Here is a 20879-nt window from a genome sequence, read left to right as displayed (position 1 = left end):
AGATGAAAAAAGAACGTAAACGCACACGTACAATTTATAGAACATGTGGATAAAAATAGATAAAAAAACATGAAATTAATATGTAGTTAGCACAAGATCAAATATCCAAATGTTTTTATTCTAGGTTTTACTCTTCATAATAATAAGTGTATATATTTCAGCAAAATAATTGAGATAATTGTTCTCGTATTATAGATGTCACTATCAATCAAGGAGGAGTTGATACGTTTTGTTCCCACGAAACACCAAACAAGAGTTCATTCTTGTCTCATATCCACTGAAAATTAAACAAACTGATCCATATATTACATCCGCTAAAGATTAAAGAAAAACTGATCCACGTATAACATAAACCGCGTATTACAAGAATTAAACAAAAAACGTATTACTGACTGAAGGTTCACGTATTATATCCACTGAAGGTTAAACAAAACCTGATCCACGTATTATATCCGCTAAAGTTTAAACAAAAACTGATTCACGTATTACATCCACTAAAAATTAAACAAAAACTGATTCACGTATTACATCCACTAAAGATTAAACAAAAACTGATTCACGTATTACATCCACTGAAGGTTAAACAAAACCTGATCCACGTATTATATCCACTAAAAATTAAACAAAAACTGATTCACGTATTACATCCACTGAAGGTTAAACAAAACCTGATCACGTATTACATCCAAAGATTAAACAAAAACTGATTCATGTATTATATCCGCTAAAGATTAAACAAAAATTCACGTATTTCACGTCACGTATTATATCCACTAAAATTAAACAAAATTGATTCACGTATTACATCCACTGAAGGTTAAACAAAACTGATTCACGTATTATATCCACTAAAGATTAAACAAAAACTGATTCACGTATTATATCCGCTAAAGATTAAACAAAAACTGATTCACGTATTATATCCGCTAAAGATAAACAAAACTGATCCACATCTTCAATCCAATAAAGATTAAACAAAAGCTGATCCATATCTTATATCCACTACAGATTAAACAAGAGCTGATCTACATCTTATATCCACTAAAGATTAAATAAAAGTATTAAAACTCAATTGCTCCCAATGGCACAATAGCATGTCTGCAGACTTACAACGCTAGAAACAGCGTTTCGATACTCGTGTTGGGAAGAATACAAATAGCACATTGTGTAGCTTTGTGATTAACTACAAACAAAAATCAAGTTTTAGCGATATAAGATTTCAGTTTACCACTGAGCCACCAGAGGGCTCATAACATGTTTTAATATGACAGAAACTAATATCCATAAAGTTATTATACTTTCAACGTTTTAAAAAAAATAATAATACGATATATTTGTTTGTTTGTTTTAAATTTCGCGCAAAGCTACATGAGAGCTATCTGTGCTAGCCGTCCCTAATTTAGCAGTGTAAGGCCAGAGGGAAGACAGCTAGTCATCACTACCCATCGTCAACTCTTGGACTACTCTTTCACCAAATAATAGCGGAATTGATCGTTCATTGTGACGGCCACACGGCTGAAAGGGTAAGCACATTTGATGTGACGGACATTCGAACCCGCGACCCTCAGAATTGCAAAGAAAATTTATTTTAAAATGTTTTAGAAGTAATACCAATTAAATATAACCGACGACAATTAGATTTATATAAATGAGCAACAATCAGCCAGAGCAACATTTTCAAACTTTAAGACAAATGACCGGCACTATGCGATGATTTACCCTCTACCGGGACAAATTCTGTGGGCACTCATGTCTAGATCTTTGGAGGGATATAAAATGTGGATCAGTTCTTGTTTAATCTTTAGCGGATATAAGATATGGATCAGTTTTTATTTAATCTTTAGCGGATGTAATACGTGAATCAGTTTTTGTTTAATCTTTAGTGGATATAATACGTGGATCAGGTTTTGTTTAACCTTCAGTAGATATAATACGTGGATCAGTTTTTATTTAATCTTTAGCGGATATAATACGTGAATCAGTTTTTGTTTAAACTTTAGCGGATATAATACGTGAATCAGTTTTTGTTTAATCTTTAGTGGATATAATACGTGGATCAGGTTTTGTTTAACCTTCAGTAGATATAATACGTGGATCAGTTTTTATTTAATCTTTAGCGGATATAATACGTGAATCAGTTTTTGTTTAATCTTTAGCGGATATAATACGTGAATCAGTTTTGTTTAATCTTTAGTGGATATAATACGTGGATCAGGTTTTGTTTAATCTTTAGCGGATATAATACGTGGATCAGTTTTTATTTAATCTTTAGCGGATATAATACGTGGATCAATTTTTGTTTAATCTTGAGTGATATAATACGTGGATCAGGTTTTGTTTCAGGTTTTTGTTTAATCTTCAGTGGATATAATACGTGATCAGGTTTTGTTTAACCTTCAGTAGATATAATACGTGGATCAGTTTTTATTTAATCTTTAGCGGATATAATACGTGAATCAGGTTTTGTTTAATCTTTAGCGGATATAATACGTGAATCAGTTTTTGTTTAATCTTCAGTGGATATAATACGTGGATCAGGTTTTGTTTAATCTTCAGTGGATATAATACGTGGATCAGTTTTTATTTAATCTTTAGCGGATATAATACGTGGATCAGTTTATATTTAATCTTTAGCGGATATAATACGTGGATCAATTTTTGTTTAATCTTTAGCGTATATAATACGTGGAACCAGGTTTCGTTTAATCTTTAGCGGATATAATACGTGGATCAGTTTTTGTTTAATATTTAGCGGATTTAATATATGGATCAGTTTGTTTAATTTTCAGTGGATACGAGACAAGAATGAACTCTTGTTTAGTGTTTCATGGGTACAAAACGTATCAACTCCTCCTTGATTGATAGTGACATCTATAATACGAGAACAATTATCTCAATTATTTTGCTGAAATATATACACTTCTTATTATGAAGAATAAATAAAAACCTAGAATAAAAACATTTGGATATTTGATCTTGCGCTAACTACATATTAATTTCATATTTTTTATCTGTTTTTATCCGCATGTTCTATAAATTGTACGTGTAACTATAAATTATAATCAGTAACTTCTCTAGAATTTGGCAATGTGCTTTGTAACAATTACTGCAGTAAACCTAATGTCACGTGCGTTGCATAATCGCTTGTTTTCTTTTGTATTACTGACTTCGTATAGTCATAGACATTTTCCATATGTCACCAAATAAATACAAGATGTGGTTTAAAAAATATTCAAATGGTAGACTGCTTTCAAAATTTACAGAAATGCGTCCTCAGGGTTTTATTAAATAGCCTACCACGATCTCGTGAACGTAAATCCTTTAACCAAAGTAGACATACAACTTGTACAGAGAAAAAAACAGGCTGATTTTTACTTCTGTACTAAAAATGTCTAACATCCAGTAAGGACTTTTTTTCTCCCTGGTGATCGTGACATTGGTATGGCTTATTCTCACAAGCACCATCAATCATGCTTGATTCTTATATTGAATACAGTCAATTAGTGTCTTGTTTGATAAATGAATCTTGCCGATAGAGGGGTGTCGTGTACATATCGGGCCTACTTTATGAAAAACTAGGCTGTTGATCTACGAGCGTTGAACCTACATTCTTTCTTCGCTACCTTTGTGATAATTAATGTTGGAAAACATATGAAATAAGAAGGTTGTTTTAACTATCGTTCATTTTATTTATATTGTTAAGTCTTTGTCTCGAAGAATTTGACGTATTAGTGTAGAATCTCAAGGTGAAATTGTGCAACGATTTTACCAACATTCTTATTTAATTATTCATGTAAAATAAAGTATGCTGTGACTCATTGTTTGTATTAAAAAGTCTGCGAAATGATACACTAGAAATAACTTCATGAAGCCATCCTTAATGTTAAAGTGACATGCTACGGAGGAAGGTAGATCAGCACGACAGCAATCCCTTGTTTGGCTGAATGGTGGGATTTGATAGTTGCTTTTATAGTGGATCCAAAGTAGGGATGGCATTTTTATGGCAACAGGATGAAAAATACTATCATTCGGATTAACAGTTCGGGGATGCCAAACTAAGAGCATGCCTAAACCTGTACTTCTCATTTCTGTGATGCTAACGAATGTGAACACTAAACCTAGATATAAGAAATACAGTGATGCTAACAAATGTGAACACTAAACCTAGATATAAGGAATACAGTGATGCTAACAAATGTGCACACTAAACCTAGATATAAGGAATACAGTGATGCTAATAAATGTGAACACTAAACCTAGATATAAGAAATACAGTGATGCTAACAAATGTGAACACTAAACCTAGATATAAGAAATACAGTGATGCTAACAAATGTGGACACTAAACCTAGATGTAACAAATATAGTGATGCTAACAAATGTGAACAATAAACCTAGATGTAACAAATACAGTGATGCTAACAAATGTGAACACTAAACCCAGATATAATAAATATAGTGATGTTAACAAATGTGTTTGGTTTGTTTTAGGAATTCGTGCAAAGCTACATGAGGGTTATCTGCGCTAGCTGTCCCTAATTGAGTAGTGTAAGACTAGAAGGAAGGCAATTATCATCACCACCCACCGTCAACTCTTGGGTTACTTTTACCAACAAATAGTGGGATTGAGAGTCACATTATAATGTCCCCACGGCTGAAAGGGTGAACATGTTTGGTGTGACGGGGATTGAAACCCGCGATCCTCAGATTATGAGTCGGGCGCCCTAACCGCCTGGCTATTCCGGGCCTAACGAACGTGAACACTAAAACTAAGTATATTAAATATAGTAATGTTAACATACTGTTCTACATTCTTGTCTATTTCCATTATTAAATTCGAACAAACATTTGCTACGTACACCACGGGAATAGGACTACAGATTTTAGAGTTGTAAGTCTATACACTTACACCTGCCCCACCGAAAAACAACGGTATTCAAAATCATATAAAGATATTAGATATCTTTGTTCTAACGACGAAACTGAGACTTTCTCGCCATATTTGCGTGTCGTCAGTTAATAAGTTCAAATTGAGGTGCAAGTGATAAAGTGGAAGTTGCATATTATTATGTTGGGTAAGTAAACATATTGAGAAGCAACAAATACACAAGTAAATGGTTTCGTTTTTACGATGAAACAAAACAATAAATACAGGTTTAGAAGTAGATTTTTGCTTCAAATAGAAACTGAAAGTCAGCTGCCCTTCAGACGTGACAATAAACTCTTCCGCCAATCACGAGACGACTGTTGAAACGAATGTTTTACTGTTCTTATTTTCACAGTTGTTTAGGTATTTTCCACAAAAAAACACACCGTAAATAATAAGTTAACGCTCCTTATGCTTTAAATGGGCCTTGGTAACCTATTTCGAAATTAAATAGATATATGACACAACAGTTACCCACTGTCGAAGTAATTAACATATATAAAAAATACAGTCTTTCTTTGCAATTAAGTACAAAGCTACACGATAGGCAAGGGTATCGAGATCTGTATTCTAGCGTTGTAAGTCCGAAAAATATAGACGAAGTTAAGATATAACTTGAAATGTGCCTGAATAATAGACATATATTTTAAGCACATGGGATAATCATTTTGGTCTTTTATTTCGTTATATGTGTATTTTGAACACGTAAAATGGTTTACGTGGTTCATATTATTTTCCGACTTGTTTAAATGTAAACCAGAATCCACAATGCTAATAAAATACCTGTTTTAAAAGTAGAATTCTTAATTCAAAACACTTATTTTATCACTTTTAAATGTAAAGTTCGAAGTAGTAAGATGGAAATTTGGTGTTGTTTGTTATTAGGCACAAAGCTGCGCAAAGAGCTATCTCTACTCTGTCCACCATGGGTATCAAAACCCGGTTTTTAGCAGTATATATCTGCAGACATACCGCTGTGCCACTTGGGACAAGATGGAAATAATTTTAATAGAGAACACAAGAGGATCGGTTATTTTCGGTATGTGGATTTTGGTCTTAGAGACCTGTAAAGGTCAGGTGCGTGATTGACCTCTTCTTCCCTCCTTGATTTTACTTTAACTGAGACCTCTAATCTTTTTATTTTCTGTTTATCCTGTACCTTTCAGGACCATGTTCCATGAACTTTATCATATAGCCGGTGTGGGTGAAGCTCTGTTGTGGGGCGACTCATTTTTACTTGGTTTTAGATGTTTTGTTTCTTGGGCTTAAAAATAAGTGTGTAATGTGTGGAATAATAGGTATAAGGTGGTGTTTAGCTATTTCTATTAAAAGTGTGAAACTGTCTTTACTGTATTGTACTGTTATATGAATTCTAAGAATGTATTTTTAATTGCTTCATAGATGGGATTTTCTCGGTTTCAAGTATGTTTGTTGGTTGAGTTCCGTGATTTGATTTTTGTTTCGTTGTACATGTGAACTGTTTTGTTAGCATTAGCGTTTCTTGATTTAGTGGTTGTGATTACGCTCTACCTCAGTAAGTGTAAAGAGGACTGGTTATCATGTTCATCATTTCTCTCATCGGGATTTAGGTCCTGGAGGCCTGGGAGGACCAGATGCTAGTTCCATTACATCTTCCCTCCTGAAATATTGTTAATTGTTTGCTGGTGACAGAAGTTATTGTTTATGTTTGCATTTCGCGCAAAGCTACTCGAGGTCTATCTGCGCTAGCGGTCCACAGTTTAGAAGTTACAGACTAGAAGGAAAGCAGCTAGTCAATACCACCCAGTTCTTGGGCGATAAACAGTGGCAGTAACCGTCATATTAAAACGCCTCCATGGTTGAATGGGCGAGAATTTTTAAGGATGGGTTCGAATCCACAACCTTCAGATTGTGAGTCGAGGGCCCTACCTAGCAGGTCACGTCAGACCTCGACATGACATAACAGTTCTTGTACACGCAACACATGCTTGACGTTTGTTAATGTATTAGAGTTACTGATGAAGTCCATGTCTTTATTGGCTTTTTAACCACATTATTTCTGAACTATTTATGTACCAATTTACTATGTCTTTGTTGGTTGCACGTTCCCTATAAACACAAAAACAAACAGAAAAATGAAACAATATAGCATCATTTTTGTTATTAACCTTGCTAATTAGTGGTGGAGTTCCCCTATGTTTTATGCAGGTGGTTATGCTTTTTATCTTATTGTTTGTCAATTTTTATAACGAGTATCATGACAGGAAAAAAAATTACTTAATTTGAAGCCAGATGTTTATCCCAACAGTAGCGTAACGTGTGCAAATAAGTCACTTATTCAAGGGACAAGCAAGATCATTTTGTTATTGTTAGACTCAAATGCCAGTCCTGACTTGTGTGAAGTTATTTTTTTTAAATCTACAAAAGGCTTGCATCAGTTGCAGTAGGACAAATGGTAATAGCAGTAGAAACAGTAGTTAACAAGGCACGTCAAATGCCTATATTCGAAGAAATGTTTGTTTGTTTTCGAATTTCGAGCAAAACTACACGAGAGCTATCTGTGCTAGCCGTCCCTAATTTAGCAGTGTAAGACTAGAGGGAAGGCAGATAGTCATCACCACCCACTGCCAACTCTTCGGCTATTCTTTTACCAACGAATAGTGGGATTGACCGTACCATAATAACGCCCCCAAGGCTGAAAGGACGAGCATGTTTGGTGTGACGAAGAAATGTAAGCTGTAAAGCAAGTAGGTCTTACACTTAAGCATCCGAAACCTCGAGTTTGTTGACCGCTGGAATTTTTTAAAATACCTTTTTTTAAATGACAGAGAGAAAGGTAAAACCGTATAATTTGTTGTCGTCTTTGTTTGAAATCACAAACAAATGTTGAGCAGCTCAATGGACAAGATGTGTGAAATTTACATTATTTTTGCATTTTAAATTTGATGATCTAAAATCGTACAAGTTTTTTGGGTTAACGGATAGCATTTTGCAACGAACTATTCAAAAGCATGAACCAAGTTCACGAACTCTTAAGGGTATGTATGAGCTAAGCTTCTTGAACCTTGTTACCAGATGAGTAGCTGGATAACCATGAAAAAACGCATATCCCACCGAATGATGTACACAAAACTCACTTGTGAGAAAAGCCATTTTTATATAACTGTTCTCTTCAATAGTCCGGTCACAAAAAATAAAAAAAAACTTTTATGAAATACTTTAGAATATATTAAAAATGTATGAAAACATTTAATGTTTATTTATTATACATTTTGATAACATAACACTATAAATCAAAGTCCTGTTTTTTTTTTTTATATTATTGTAAATTTACACAGACATTTTAAGTGACCAGAGCATTATATAAACCCAATACGTGAAGTTAACTGTGTAAATTATTCCGTGATTTAGCTTTCAATTAGTTTAAACACTTAAGCAACTGCAAGTTATTAAGAGCTACTTGTGGCTTGGGTCTTTTGAAAATATTAATGCTCAGTCACTTAATATCAGTCTGGTTTTCAAATTATCAACTACAGATGAAGAACCCTCTTGAATATTCTTCAAGGATGAACTCGACTACTCGAATGACGTTTCTTACAGACTTTCTTTTATACAAATAGAAGTTATTGAATTTCATTGTTAACGTGTAAAAAATAAAATAATTGACACTGTTAAGGTAGAATACACTTGGGTCAGAAAGATATGTTCAGGTCTGGGATTTATAGTTTCCAAGAAAGAAATACATCTTGTTATTAATAACATTGAAAAAAAAAAGAATATTGATAGCTTTAAGGCACCTGAACCATCCAGAAACAGACTTGCAACAAGTCACACCTCAGTTGTAGTAACGGAGAGAGGGGGAGTTCACAAACACAAAGATTAGTGGAAAAAGCTGTCCACGTGGCCTAGGCAACAGTACATAACATAATCAAGAAGTAAAATGGACACAATTCACATGTACACAATACTAATGTCTAATGACAAACAAATTAGTTATAATGATGCTTCGCTAGCTTTAAAACGGTCCCCTGGTGAAACAGCGGTAAGTCTACGGATTTTCAACGCTAAGATCAGGGGTTGGATTCCCCTTGGCGTACACAGCAGATAGCTCGAAGTGGCCTTGCTACAAGAAAAACACAAATAAGCTTTAAAGAGGCGTTCCCATATAACAACTGTTGTTCTAACAAATAAGTTATAAGAATAGTGTTACGACCACTACTGTGTTTGTGTTCAGCCTATCTGATGTGTTTGGATTCAGTGAAACACGTCGTCAGCAATAGATATGGATATTGAAAAAATATTATAAGCCTAATACTAATATCTACCGACAAATAATTTCGTTATACCGTAAATATCTCCATTCCTCCAAAAGACACATCAACATTAAAATACAAAAATGTAGAGACAAGAGTTTTATTACGAGAGTGAAATTCTTTTATTCTACTAGTAATAATTTACGATAGAGACGTCTTAGTTTTGATAATGCTGTTCATACAAGTTTGTAGTTATTTTGTGGATTAGAACTCCAACTTGAGGAGATTCGTTTTATTAATAGTCTGACTCAATTTTTTTACCAATTTTCTTTTGATTTTCTCCTTCATTAGAAGTAACTATTTTACCATTAGTGACGTAACACAGTGAGTGGTGATTTTCGAAATGTGGTACATTGTGAGATTGAGAACTCAAACCTGACATTGTTAACTCTTGGATATTTTTCTTGTCGTTTCATATAAAAAGCTTACGAATTTACGTCTACCAAGTAGATGTGCAACTTATCGAGATGCTTCTCTTACCAGGGTATACTACTTTACTATACCAGTCCCAGATTGTAATTTTTTTTATACTGTGGTTTTGCCACCACAGCGATGCCTTTTGTTTTTGTCCTTGTCGTCTGAAACTCTGTTTACGCACACAAACACATGCATCACACCACGCATGTGCGGTTAGCTCTAACGAAAATCCTACAAATAGATATGGCCGAAACAAGCGCTAAATTAGTTGTAAGTAACGTTGTTTTTAGCATAAAGATACAATTGGCTATTTGTGTTCTGTCCACCGCGGGTAATCGAACCCTAAATTTTAGTGTTGTAAGCGCATAAACTTACCTCTGACCCACAGAGAGGGGCCGAAAATGACGTAATATTTACCAAACGAAAAGAAAACGCAGATATAATAATGTAACAATCTAATATTCCCTTTCCACGTGGAATTCATATTGGTTGAAATTGATTTAAATAAAAACCGAACAATCAAAACGTAGTAATTAGCAGTGTTACACTAGTCACTTCCCGATTGTTAGACGTAGACTGTTGGCCTTGCTAACCAGCTTCTTATGATTTATAAGACGCTGAGTTTGGTCTACAGAATTACACTGTCACCGGATGACGTCTTTGTAAGCGATCGTAAATTAAAGCCTAGACAGACAAACAAGAATGACTCGACAGTATGCTCTTCATAAATCATTACATGATACAGCTGAGGCCTTAAAACTACATTCGTAATGTCTTGTTTAAGGGTGAAAACTACAAATCATGCTATTCCTTGAGCAATCTGGACTGAGTGGAAATTCTCTTTGAACTTCAAAAATAATTTAACTCGTTAATTTTAACAGCGTTTTAAGAATATCAGCTGTCACTTAAGCCAATTAAATTATACACTAAGACATATTGATATTTGTTAAAAACAACACAAAACGTGTAATTACAGACGAGCAGACGTTCTGATTTTGGATTAGAACAAGTTAACTAGAGCTGCTAGCGGAAGGAAGGGGACATGTTGGGCAAAAACATGAACTTTTCCACTAATAAAATTTACCCCAAATAATAATATTTTGGTAGGATATATTGACACAATTACTTCATATTTTATGTTTATTTAATATTTTAACAATATTTTGCCTCAATATCGTTCATCCGAAAATCAATTATTTCAAACATACTTGTTTATTTTGAATTTTGCGCAAAGCTACTCAAGGGCTATCTGCGCTAGCCGTCTCTAATTTAGCAGTGTAAGACTAGAGGGAAGGCAGCTAGTCATCACCACCCACCGCTAAACTCTTGGACTACTCTTTTACCAACTAATAGGGGATTGACCGTCACTTATAACGTCCCCACGGCTGAAAGGGCGAACATATTTGGTGCGAGGAGGATTCGAATCCTTGACCCTCAGATTACATTCAAGCATACTAAGCAATAAATAATTAATATTATGTAACTTTAAAATTTCCATTCAACTCATTGCTCCTTCACAGGAGTGCTAGGGGTAATGTAGGGAAATTTTAATGTAAATTTGAAAGACACCGGTTGTTGAAATATCGCCCCCAAAAATAGCCCAAATGTCGCGTGTGGAACGTTACCTTTCTATACAATTATATAATGCAATCCTGGCAGTCCAGAGTTTTATTAGCTACGTTAAACGTATTTGTTATCCTTTTCCGATAGTGGAATTGTTGATAAAAACTGCAATTGCTCTGGTTTCTCTCTCTGATACTCACAAATACCTGTATATATGCAGGTTTTACTCACTTTCTCTTCTTACACTTGATTTGCGATTCCACAGATCGGCTGGACTTTGTGTGCGATCTGACACAAGTGAAAGTCTTAAGTGTCCTTTGAACGTCACAGGTACTGGAGATGTACCTGAAATATTTCCCGGACAATGTAAAACGTTTCGGAAAACTGTATGATTTGTTGATTCCGGTAGATTTGGGGGTGAATAGAAATGTCGATGCTTTCGTACAAAATAAAACGAGACTACACACACAGCAACAAATTTAGTACAAGTTGGAAAGAGATTTGAAGAAGAGGGAGAGAGAAGAAAGTAACGAACAAGACGAAACGACATACGAAACGTCGAGTACTGGACAGTAATCTTGTGTTAATATAGGAAGACCATCTTCACGAGTTTAAGACTTTTAATGTTAATGAAAATGTCCGATATATAGTCATAGAATTACAATACGTGGATCTGCTGGCTAAAATGGATGGGCATACAATTACAATATGTGGATCTGTTGGCTAAAATAGACGGTCATACAGTTACAACGTATGAATCTGTTGGTTAAATTGGACGGCGATGATCTCATTGCACTGGAAAAAAATCATCTTTATGGATGCCAACACAACTTAGGAATCGCCATTGATCCAGGAAGTGGAAAATTCATTACATCCAAAAGGAGAAACAATTATTCAAGCTCAGGTCTTTGTAAACCTAATTCCTCACATAGAAAGTTTTGTTGATAATGGAATGTTCTGCTTTAAGTTTTCAGAGCTAGTCAGTTATGTGAACAGCGTCTCCACTCATATTGCATTTTAAAAGGGGCTAACAATAACCACTTTTCTCAAGTTATGTCTGTAACAAGGCCAGATGGAATTGTACAACACTGTGTAGCTACGACTATCTCAGACCTGCACATTATACTGTGTTTTTGCAGCACACGACACATTTTCATTTTCTGTAACAGATTTGGCTTACCTCTCCACGTGTGAAACAAAGAAAGGGACAAGCCATATAACAGCATCTGGTCGTTCTGTCTTTGTCAAATACAAATAACAGTAATGTAAATAAACATGGCATGAATTATTATCATATAAACTCACACGTTGGTCAGATTTTGTTTCAGTTCGTAATTATTTTTTTATTTCCTAAGTATACTTTTGTTCATGTAAATAGTTCTTCTATTGATCATTGTTACAGTTTTAGGGGTTTCCTTTGCGGTTTTAAGGTTCTAACGTTAAATGGATGGAAGCCATGAGAAACTCCACCTTGGCTTCTACATATGATTTTCAACCTCCGACCTCTTACTGACAAAACTGGGCTTCAACCATTTAGATTTTGGTGAATCCAACAGTTTAGGAGAAGTGGTTTTTGGGAAATCGTCGAGTTCCTCAAGAGATAAGGTGAACGATGTTACCCTTGTTCAAACCTCAGAACCGAGACGATTTCTTTGGCACCACTTACCGGTTGGGGTGACCAGTGGTTTAGAAGGAGCTAGGAGACACAAAGAAACTCACACATACACTTAATCTTATTATTTTGGCAAGACACTACGTTCTCCGAAACAAACTCAGATGAATACTGTCTATCCTCACACACCTAGAACGTTTGTATTTCTTGGATTATGATTTTTATGCTTCAAATAAATCTTTGATTAAAGTAATGTTTCAGAGTATTGTAGACGGATTATTAAAATTTTGAATAATGGTATCTCATTCATTGACCAGATGACATTGGAGACTTTGATATTCTGCAACAAGGATTTGACAAAAAGTCCTGTACCTATCACGGATAGAAATGACAAACTTCAGTCGAGGTTTTGACAAAAGATCAATGCCTAGTATATTTAGAAATAATAAAATTCCAGTACATATAGTTAGGATTAGGCAGGAAAATATTGTGCTTGTTAGGATCAGAAATGACAGGACTCTAGTATATCTAATACAGGTTTTGAGTGGTTTCGTTTGTTTTGAATTTCGCGCAAGGCTACACGAGGGCTATCTGCACTAGCCGTCCCTAATTTAGCAGAGGAGCCGGCGCTGAGCTCCAGTTTCAATGGCAACACATTCCTCCTCGGCGGGATGCCACTCCATTGCGAGTTAACTCCCAGCTAGTATTCATTGTAGAATTGGGTTGACTAAAGTAGTTGTACTAAAATGTCTTATGCAAGGACAAAACAACATGGGGCTCGTGAATGAGTCTCGAACCTACAACCATTCCGAACCCTTAACTTCGTAGCCAAGTCAGTTTTTCACAACTTACGCCTTGCTATATGTGTCTTCAGTTCTTTAAAAACAAACAGAAACGCAGTAAAAGATGCACCTTAAATATACACTGTTGTGTGGAAAAAACATATCAACGTACTGTATATTTATACCTCTATTTAGTTTCCTTCATAAATTGACATTTGAATAGCTGAAATGTGATTACTATAAATGTTTTTTAAAACTTTACTCAGAAATGGGGACTGTGTTGAAGTCAGTTGAAAATATCAAGTGAGACTGACCGTGCTATCGTCACTAGTGACGGTCTGGGAAGTCTTTTTAAAAAATCAGTTGTTTTCTCCACTAGATGGCGAATTTCCTCTCTACTACTGACGTGATGTGGTAGTTCGGTATCGTCACATGTTAAGCCAGCATCGTGGAGTAGCTCCAAGTCAATAGGTGGTGTCTCATGTGGCACACCAAATCCCAGCTCTTCCAATAAGTGGCGCATTTCATCTTTACTGCATCAAAAAGAAAAAGAAGAGGTTCAAATAGTGGACATAAAGTCTACGTTTAATAAGAGGACAAAGCTTAGGGTTTCCATTATGCGAAAATGTCTTGAGACATAAACTCATGTGACCCAGCTACCTGCGTAAACAGTCAGAAGATACATGTCTTGCAAAATATATTGTAAAACATGTCTCACAGATAAATCAAAATATACTTATTTTTATTGTTAACATTTGAATTTTCACGCTAAGTTACGTAAGAGCCATCTATGCTTAGCCGTTCCTAATTTTCAACTGATACATAGCAGCTAGCCAACAGCAGCCACCCCCAAATAATAGGTGGAATTTGACAGTCATTGTTATAGCGCATCCACGACCGGTCGAAAATCCATATTTTTAAAATATTTTAAATACAATGTTAAAACAACAAAACATTTTTTCCTATTATTCTGCCTTCTGGGTATACAAATCAGCGTTGTTAGCTTGACGTAACATTCCATATGCGTTTAGCTTTTATGTAATTAACATGAGGGCTCGGCATGACCAAGTAATTTGGGCGCTAGAGTTGCAATCTGAAGGTCACGGGTTCGAATCCCCGTCACACCGAAGATGCTCGCCCTTTAAGCTGTGGGAGTGGGCGTTATAATGTGACGGTCAATCCCACTATTCGTTGGTAAAAGAGTAGCCCAAGAATTGGCGTTGGGTGGTGATGACTAGCTTCCTTCCCTCTAGTCTTACACTGCTAAATTAGGGACGGCCAGCACAGATAGGCCTCGTGTAGCTTTGCGCGAAATTTCTTTAATTTTTAACTTATTGCTCACCAGTCAGTCTGCGTAGGTGTGTCCTTTTCTTAAGTGTCTGTAAAAGAATTACCGTATTTCCCAGTGCACCCCCATTTTCATTAGTTAAATTTTGATAAAAGATAAACATAAGAATAAGGGCACAGCACTTCCATCAATCGTACCAAGATGTTTCGTGAATTGTTTTGTGACTTACGGTAGTACATGAATCTTCATACCCATTTCTTGATTTATGTAAGCTATATATTTATCATTTCTACCTTAAAAAGTGTATCCCTTATATTACCACTGGTTCGTTTTTCTTATAGCAAAAGCCACATCGGGCTATCTGCTGAGTCTCCGATGGGAATCGAACCCCTGATATTACCATTGAAATAGCTTTATTATTACCAGTAATAAAGTTATTCTAAGCCTATTCAAGGAGTGCCATTTTTAATTTTTTGTAGAAGCCATAACATGGACTGTGTTAAAGAGGTTTGATTTAGTTGAACTGTTACAGATGAATCCTACCGAGAACAGGTCTGTGTTTGAAATCGTTACACAACCAACAGCTGATCAGAATGGTCTAAAGGGGACCAAAACAAACAAATTTTGCAAATAGCTGCCGTTACTGGGTTGTGTTTCCGCAATTTGACTTTTCATATGCTTTTATGATGCTGCCTTAATATCATGGTCGTAAAAATGTCATTATTTGACGAAAAACAAACAAATTAGATCTCGACTGGTTTACCATAGCCTCATACAGAAGTGTCAATGAATTTTGGGATCATTTATGATTATCTTGTTTATTTATTTGTTATTACGTAAGTTATGCATTTCATTCTGGGTCATATAGAGGAGCTTGGATTACTGTGTAGTATCTTAACGCTTCCTCTAGAGCAGGGGTTCTTAACCAGGTGCCCGCACCCCTAGGGGGTGCGAAGATGATTCCCAAGGGGTGCGAGGATGCCCATGAATAATTAAAGCAAATCTATATTTTTACATAAGAGTATGCTTTATATTTCTCCTAAGAAGAAACATTGAAATTAATTTTTTCATTATGTACCCTGAATTTTTGTCTTGGTATGCTGTATGTATGAAGATTAAAAAAATTTTTTGAATACATCAACTTTGTATTTTTAGCTTTTTTTATATTTAAGTTTCCAGGGGGGGTGAGAAATGATTACTGATTTGAAAGGGGTGCAAACACTGAAAAAGGTTAAGAACCACTGCTCTAGAGTGAGGTTTAGGCCTACGTGCAACGTAACCTTCGGCCTGGAAGGCACAGGAAAAATTTTTGACACTTATTTTGGGGGAAAAAATAGCGTCTTCGGCGCCGAGAAATGGGTAACTTTTCGCTGTCTGAAAAAAATTTAGACAGTAACTTATTTATATTTCACATTTATTAATTTTACATAAAATATCTCGATAGAAGTGAAAACAAACAATAACTTACTTTTTAGATATCGAAATAATAATGTGTAACTTAAGGTTTAGTCTCACACTAAACAACTTTCCAACGAATTTTAGATTCAAAATACGTTAACTACCAGTTATTATCGAAATATTCACGCGTCTTTTATAAGTTAACGAATGTTCGATGGGGTCCATCGTGAAATTAATTCCTGGATGAAAAATTACGCCCAATTTCTTCTTAAGTATTAATACGTTTTTAACAGTACAGACCTCGTTTTTAAAAACAGCTTTAACCTTGGTATACAAAAACAACAAACGTACAAGTTAGCAGAATAAGATTCTTACTCTAAATATTGTCGCATCTGATCTATAGAATCATGTAATAAATTCCACATTCTATTCTAAGGTATAAGTAGAAGTTAGTAACACACATCGCATTCTATCCACAGGTGCGTACAGAAGAGAGTAGTTAGTATACACCATATCTTATTCACTGGTATGTATAGAAAAGAGCAGTATACACCACATTCTATTCTCTGGTATGTATAGAAAAGAGCAGTATACACCACATTCTATTCTCTGGTATGTATAGAAAAGAGCAGTATACACCACATTCTATTCTCTGGTATGTATAGAAAAGAGCAGTATACACCACATTCTATTCTCTGGTATGTATAGAAAAGAGCAGTATACACCACATTCTATTCTCTGGTATGTATAGAAAAGAGCAGTATACACCACATTCTATTCTCTGGTATGTATAGAAAAGAGCAGTATACACCACATTCTATTCTCTGGTATGTATAGAAAAGAGCAGTATACACCACATTCTATTCTCTGGTATGTATAGAAAAGAGCAGTATACACCACATTCTATTCTGAGGTGTGTACAATAAAGAGCAGTATACACCACATTCTATTCTGAGGTGTGTACAATAAAGAGTAGTATACACCACATTCTATTCTGAGGTGTGTATAGAAAAGAGCAGTATACACCACATTCTATTCTCTGGTATGTATAGAAAAGAGCAGTATACACCACATTCTATTCTCTGGTATGTATAGAAAAGAGCAGTATACACCACATTCTATTCTCTGGTATGTATAGAAAAGAGCAGTATACACCACATTCTATTCTCTGGTATGTATAGAAAAGAGCAGTATACACCACATTCTATTCTGAGGTGTGTACAATAAAGAGCAGTATACACCACATTCTATTCTGAGGTGTGTACAATAAAGAGTAGTATACACCACATTCTATTCTGAGGTGTGTATAGAAAAGAGCAGTATACACCACATTCTATTCTGAGGTATGTATAGAAAAGAGCAGTATACACCACATTCTATTCTGAGGTGTGTACAATAAAGAGCAGTATACACCACATTCTATTCTGAGGTGTGTACAATAAAGAGTAGTATACACCACATTCTATTCTGAGGTGTGTACAATAAAGAGCAAAATATATCATATTCTATAGAAAATATAGAAAAATATATAGAACATATATAGAAAATAGTATATACTAGACTCTTGTCAAGTGTGTATGGAAAAGAGTGGAATATATCACACTCTCTTCTTAAGAATGTATTGAAAAGAGTAGAATGTTCGACATTCTATTCTTAAGTATGTATAGAAGAGTTTATTATATACTACATTCTATTGTGAGGCATGTATAGTAGAGAGTAGAATATACCGCACTATATTCTCAGAACTGAGAGATCGTGTTTAAAATTATCTCTTCGAAGCCAATAGTTCAGATGTGCGTATAAAACCCTATATTATTTAGAGAATTACCCGGATTCAAACTTCTTTTAAGCAAAAAACAACAGACTTGGTCTTACCACTCTCAGTAGCCTCCATCGTCCCGTTTCCCCTGGTCGTAAACAGTTTAAAAGTTTTAATTTCTTTATGTCACGTTAGTGTATCGTAGTCCATTCTACGAACAGATAAGTAAGTATTCTTAGAAACCAAATCTTAACAAATAACGCTCATTATAAGATAATATGTTTCCTTTTTTTAATGAGAAATTCAGTAATAGAGTTGAAAACGATTTCATTAATTGTTTGAAAATTCCTAAAAACAAAATCCTGAATAAACAGCCTTCTCCAGTCCAACGGATGAGAAAGGAAAACCTATACGACTTATATACATGTTATTTGTAGTATGTTTGTTTTTTTTGAATTTCGCGCAAAACTACACGAGGGCTATCTGCGCTAGCCGTCCCTAATTTAGCAGTGTAAGACTAGAGGGAAGGCAGCTAGTCATCACCACCCACCGCCAACGCTTGAGCTACTCCTTTACCAACGAAGAGTGGGATTGACCGTAACATTATAACGCCCCCACGGCTGGGAGGGCGAGCATTTTTGGCGCGACAGGGATGCGAACCCGCGACCCTCAGATTACGAGACGCACGCCTTAACACGCTTGGCCATGCCGGACCAATAAACATCATATTACGAAGCTGCTTCCACAGCTACAAAACTTTAAATATTTTAATAAAAGAAATCTTTACAGGTAAGTAGCTGTTTACATTCTGTTTGATTTGGCGCGCTCATCGTTTGTTTGTATCAAGTTCACAGATTTACCAGTAGGTACTTGTTAAAAGTGCATTAATGTAAGATATTTCACTCACGCCTGTTTAGGTCTTTTGGTGAAGCTCTGGATTTGTTATAAGAGTGACAAATACTTCCTTACCGTGGTTAGTGGATGGTAGGATATCGCTAACTGGTTGTCTTTCCTCTGGTCAGTACTACAAAATGACGGACGTCGTCAGATAGCTTCAGAAGCTTTGACGTAAATATAACACAAATATCGCTTTTCCTCAAAACAATCTCTGTGCGCGTTGAAGCGGATATTCAGGTATCGTACGTGAAATTCTAAAGCTACCCCTTCAAACCAAGGTCAATAAGAAATAATTCAATTGGTGTGCAAGATATGTGAGCTATAGGTTAGGGAACTTCTTAAATAAAAACAAAGTTATCTTTAGTAACATTACGTACTTTATGTGTAGAAACCTGAGCACGTTATAAAAGGCTACATTGTCTCGTGTTTTTTTTTTATGGTAATATTTTTGGACCACTCCTACTTACACTAAGTATCTGAATGTTCGAAAGTTCAGTTAAATAAATTTCTACGGTTAGAAATCACAACAATCTTAAATTTTAAAGAACAAACTACATCAAAACCAGTAGCTTGGAGACCACACAAAAATATAAAAATGGAGAAATATGTTATAACAATGGAATACCGTTTCATTGGAAATATGTTATAATGGAATACCGTTTCATTGGAAATATGTTATAACAATGGAATACCGTTTCATTGAAGAATAAAACTACGAGAGAATATTACTCATAATTTTTCACTTATCATCCAAGCCATCTTAACCTCAGTAGTTGGGGTTAATTGTTCCTGACATCTGTATGTCACAAGGATTATCCATAAAAATTAATTGATAATATCCTAAAAAGTATCTAAATGGAAGAGTTCCTCACATAAGTAATTAGCACGTATTCTACGAAACCGTGTGGTTATTTATATCAGTGGTTGTTTTGATTATTTCATTGAGCGCAAAACAATAATTCAAGTTATAAATGTCATTTTTTTTTGAGTAACGTCGACTAAAAGCAAATAAAATTAGGACAATAATCAAGCTTATGGCTACCGCTGTACTTTCTGTATAAATATGTCAAGGTTAACATGTATAATGTATTCTACGTGAATAACATTTCAAACGAAGCATCTTAACACACACACACACAGATTCATTTATTTGTAACCTAGTTTTCAATAATTTTGTTTCCCTTTTTTTTTGTATACCGGTTTCGTAGCCTAACCACCTCCAGTAAAATACGTAAAATAAATACGATATCATGCCATATTATGTACGTAGAAAAACGCAACATGAAATTTTGGCTGTCCACATTCCGAGCTGTAAGTAATTCAACCATAAAAATGTCAAAACGTAGATATTATAATAAAAACATATCGAAAGACTTTGATAACATTTGTAATTGCTCGTGCAAAGGAACTATGATGTTTATGCTGAATCCCCATGAAAGTCTAACATAATACTGTTCATAATATATCTAGAATGTGTGTTTGTAAGTCATCAGTTTATGGTATGTGATTTTAATCACTATACACTTCTATATATTACAGGATAGTTTGTTTTGAATTTTGCGCAAAGCTACTTTAGGACTATCTGCGCTAGTCTTCCCTAATTTAGTAGTGTAAAACTAGAGGAAAACGCAGCTAGTCATCACCACCCACCGCCAACTCTTGGGCTACTCTTTTACCGACGAATAGTGGGATTGAATATAATATTATAACGCCCTCACGGCTGAAAGGGCAAGCATGTTTGGTGTGACGAGGATTCGAACCACGACCCTCGAATCACGAGTCGAGTGCCTTAACCGCCTGGCCATGCTGCGCCATTAGGGGATAATATAACTTTCATAAAAACCGAAACAATATATGAAGTTTCATACGAGTGATGATCTGTTGTCTAGGGTTGTATTTTGGAAAATGAATTTGCGTTCTTGTTATTTTCAAGTAAGTTGCGAA

At 35.2% G+C, this 20879-nt stretch overlaps 1 protein-coding gene across 6 annotated transcripts in view; it reads right to left on the bottom strand.

Annotated features, from left to right (window-relative positions):
* The window catches only part of MESR6 (misexpression suppressor of ras 6), a 426053-nt gene that overhangs the window by 43844 nt on the left and 361330 nt on the right, over nucleotides 1-20879 (bottom strand). For 3 of the 6 annotated variants that reach the window (XM_076502108.1, XM_076502112.1, XM_076502113.1), the window contains one exon: nucleotides 13908-14126. The exons of 1 other annotated variant lie outside the window; for it this stretch is intronic. In XM_076502108.1, the coding sequence (XP_076358223.1) occupies nucleotides 13908-14126 (219 nt within the window). Of the gene's footprint in view, nucleotides 1-7427; nucleotides 9030-13859; nucleotides 14127-20879 lie in introns of those variants that run through there. 2 more of the 6 variants (XM_076502109.1, XM_076502110.1) reach the window with 2 other exon arrangements.

Source organism: Tachypleus tridentatus, chromosome 5 (genome assembly GCF_004210375.1).
Source record: "Tachypleus tridentatus isolate NWPU-2018 chromosome 5, ASM421037v1, whole genome shotgun sequence".
Taxonomy (NCBI): Eukaryota; Metazoa; Arthropoda; class Merostomata; order Xiphosura; family Limulidae; genus Tachypleus; species Tachypleus tridentatus.
This window is presented reverse-complemented; position numbering and strand designations above follow the sequence as displayed.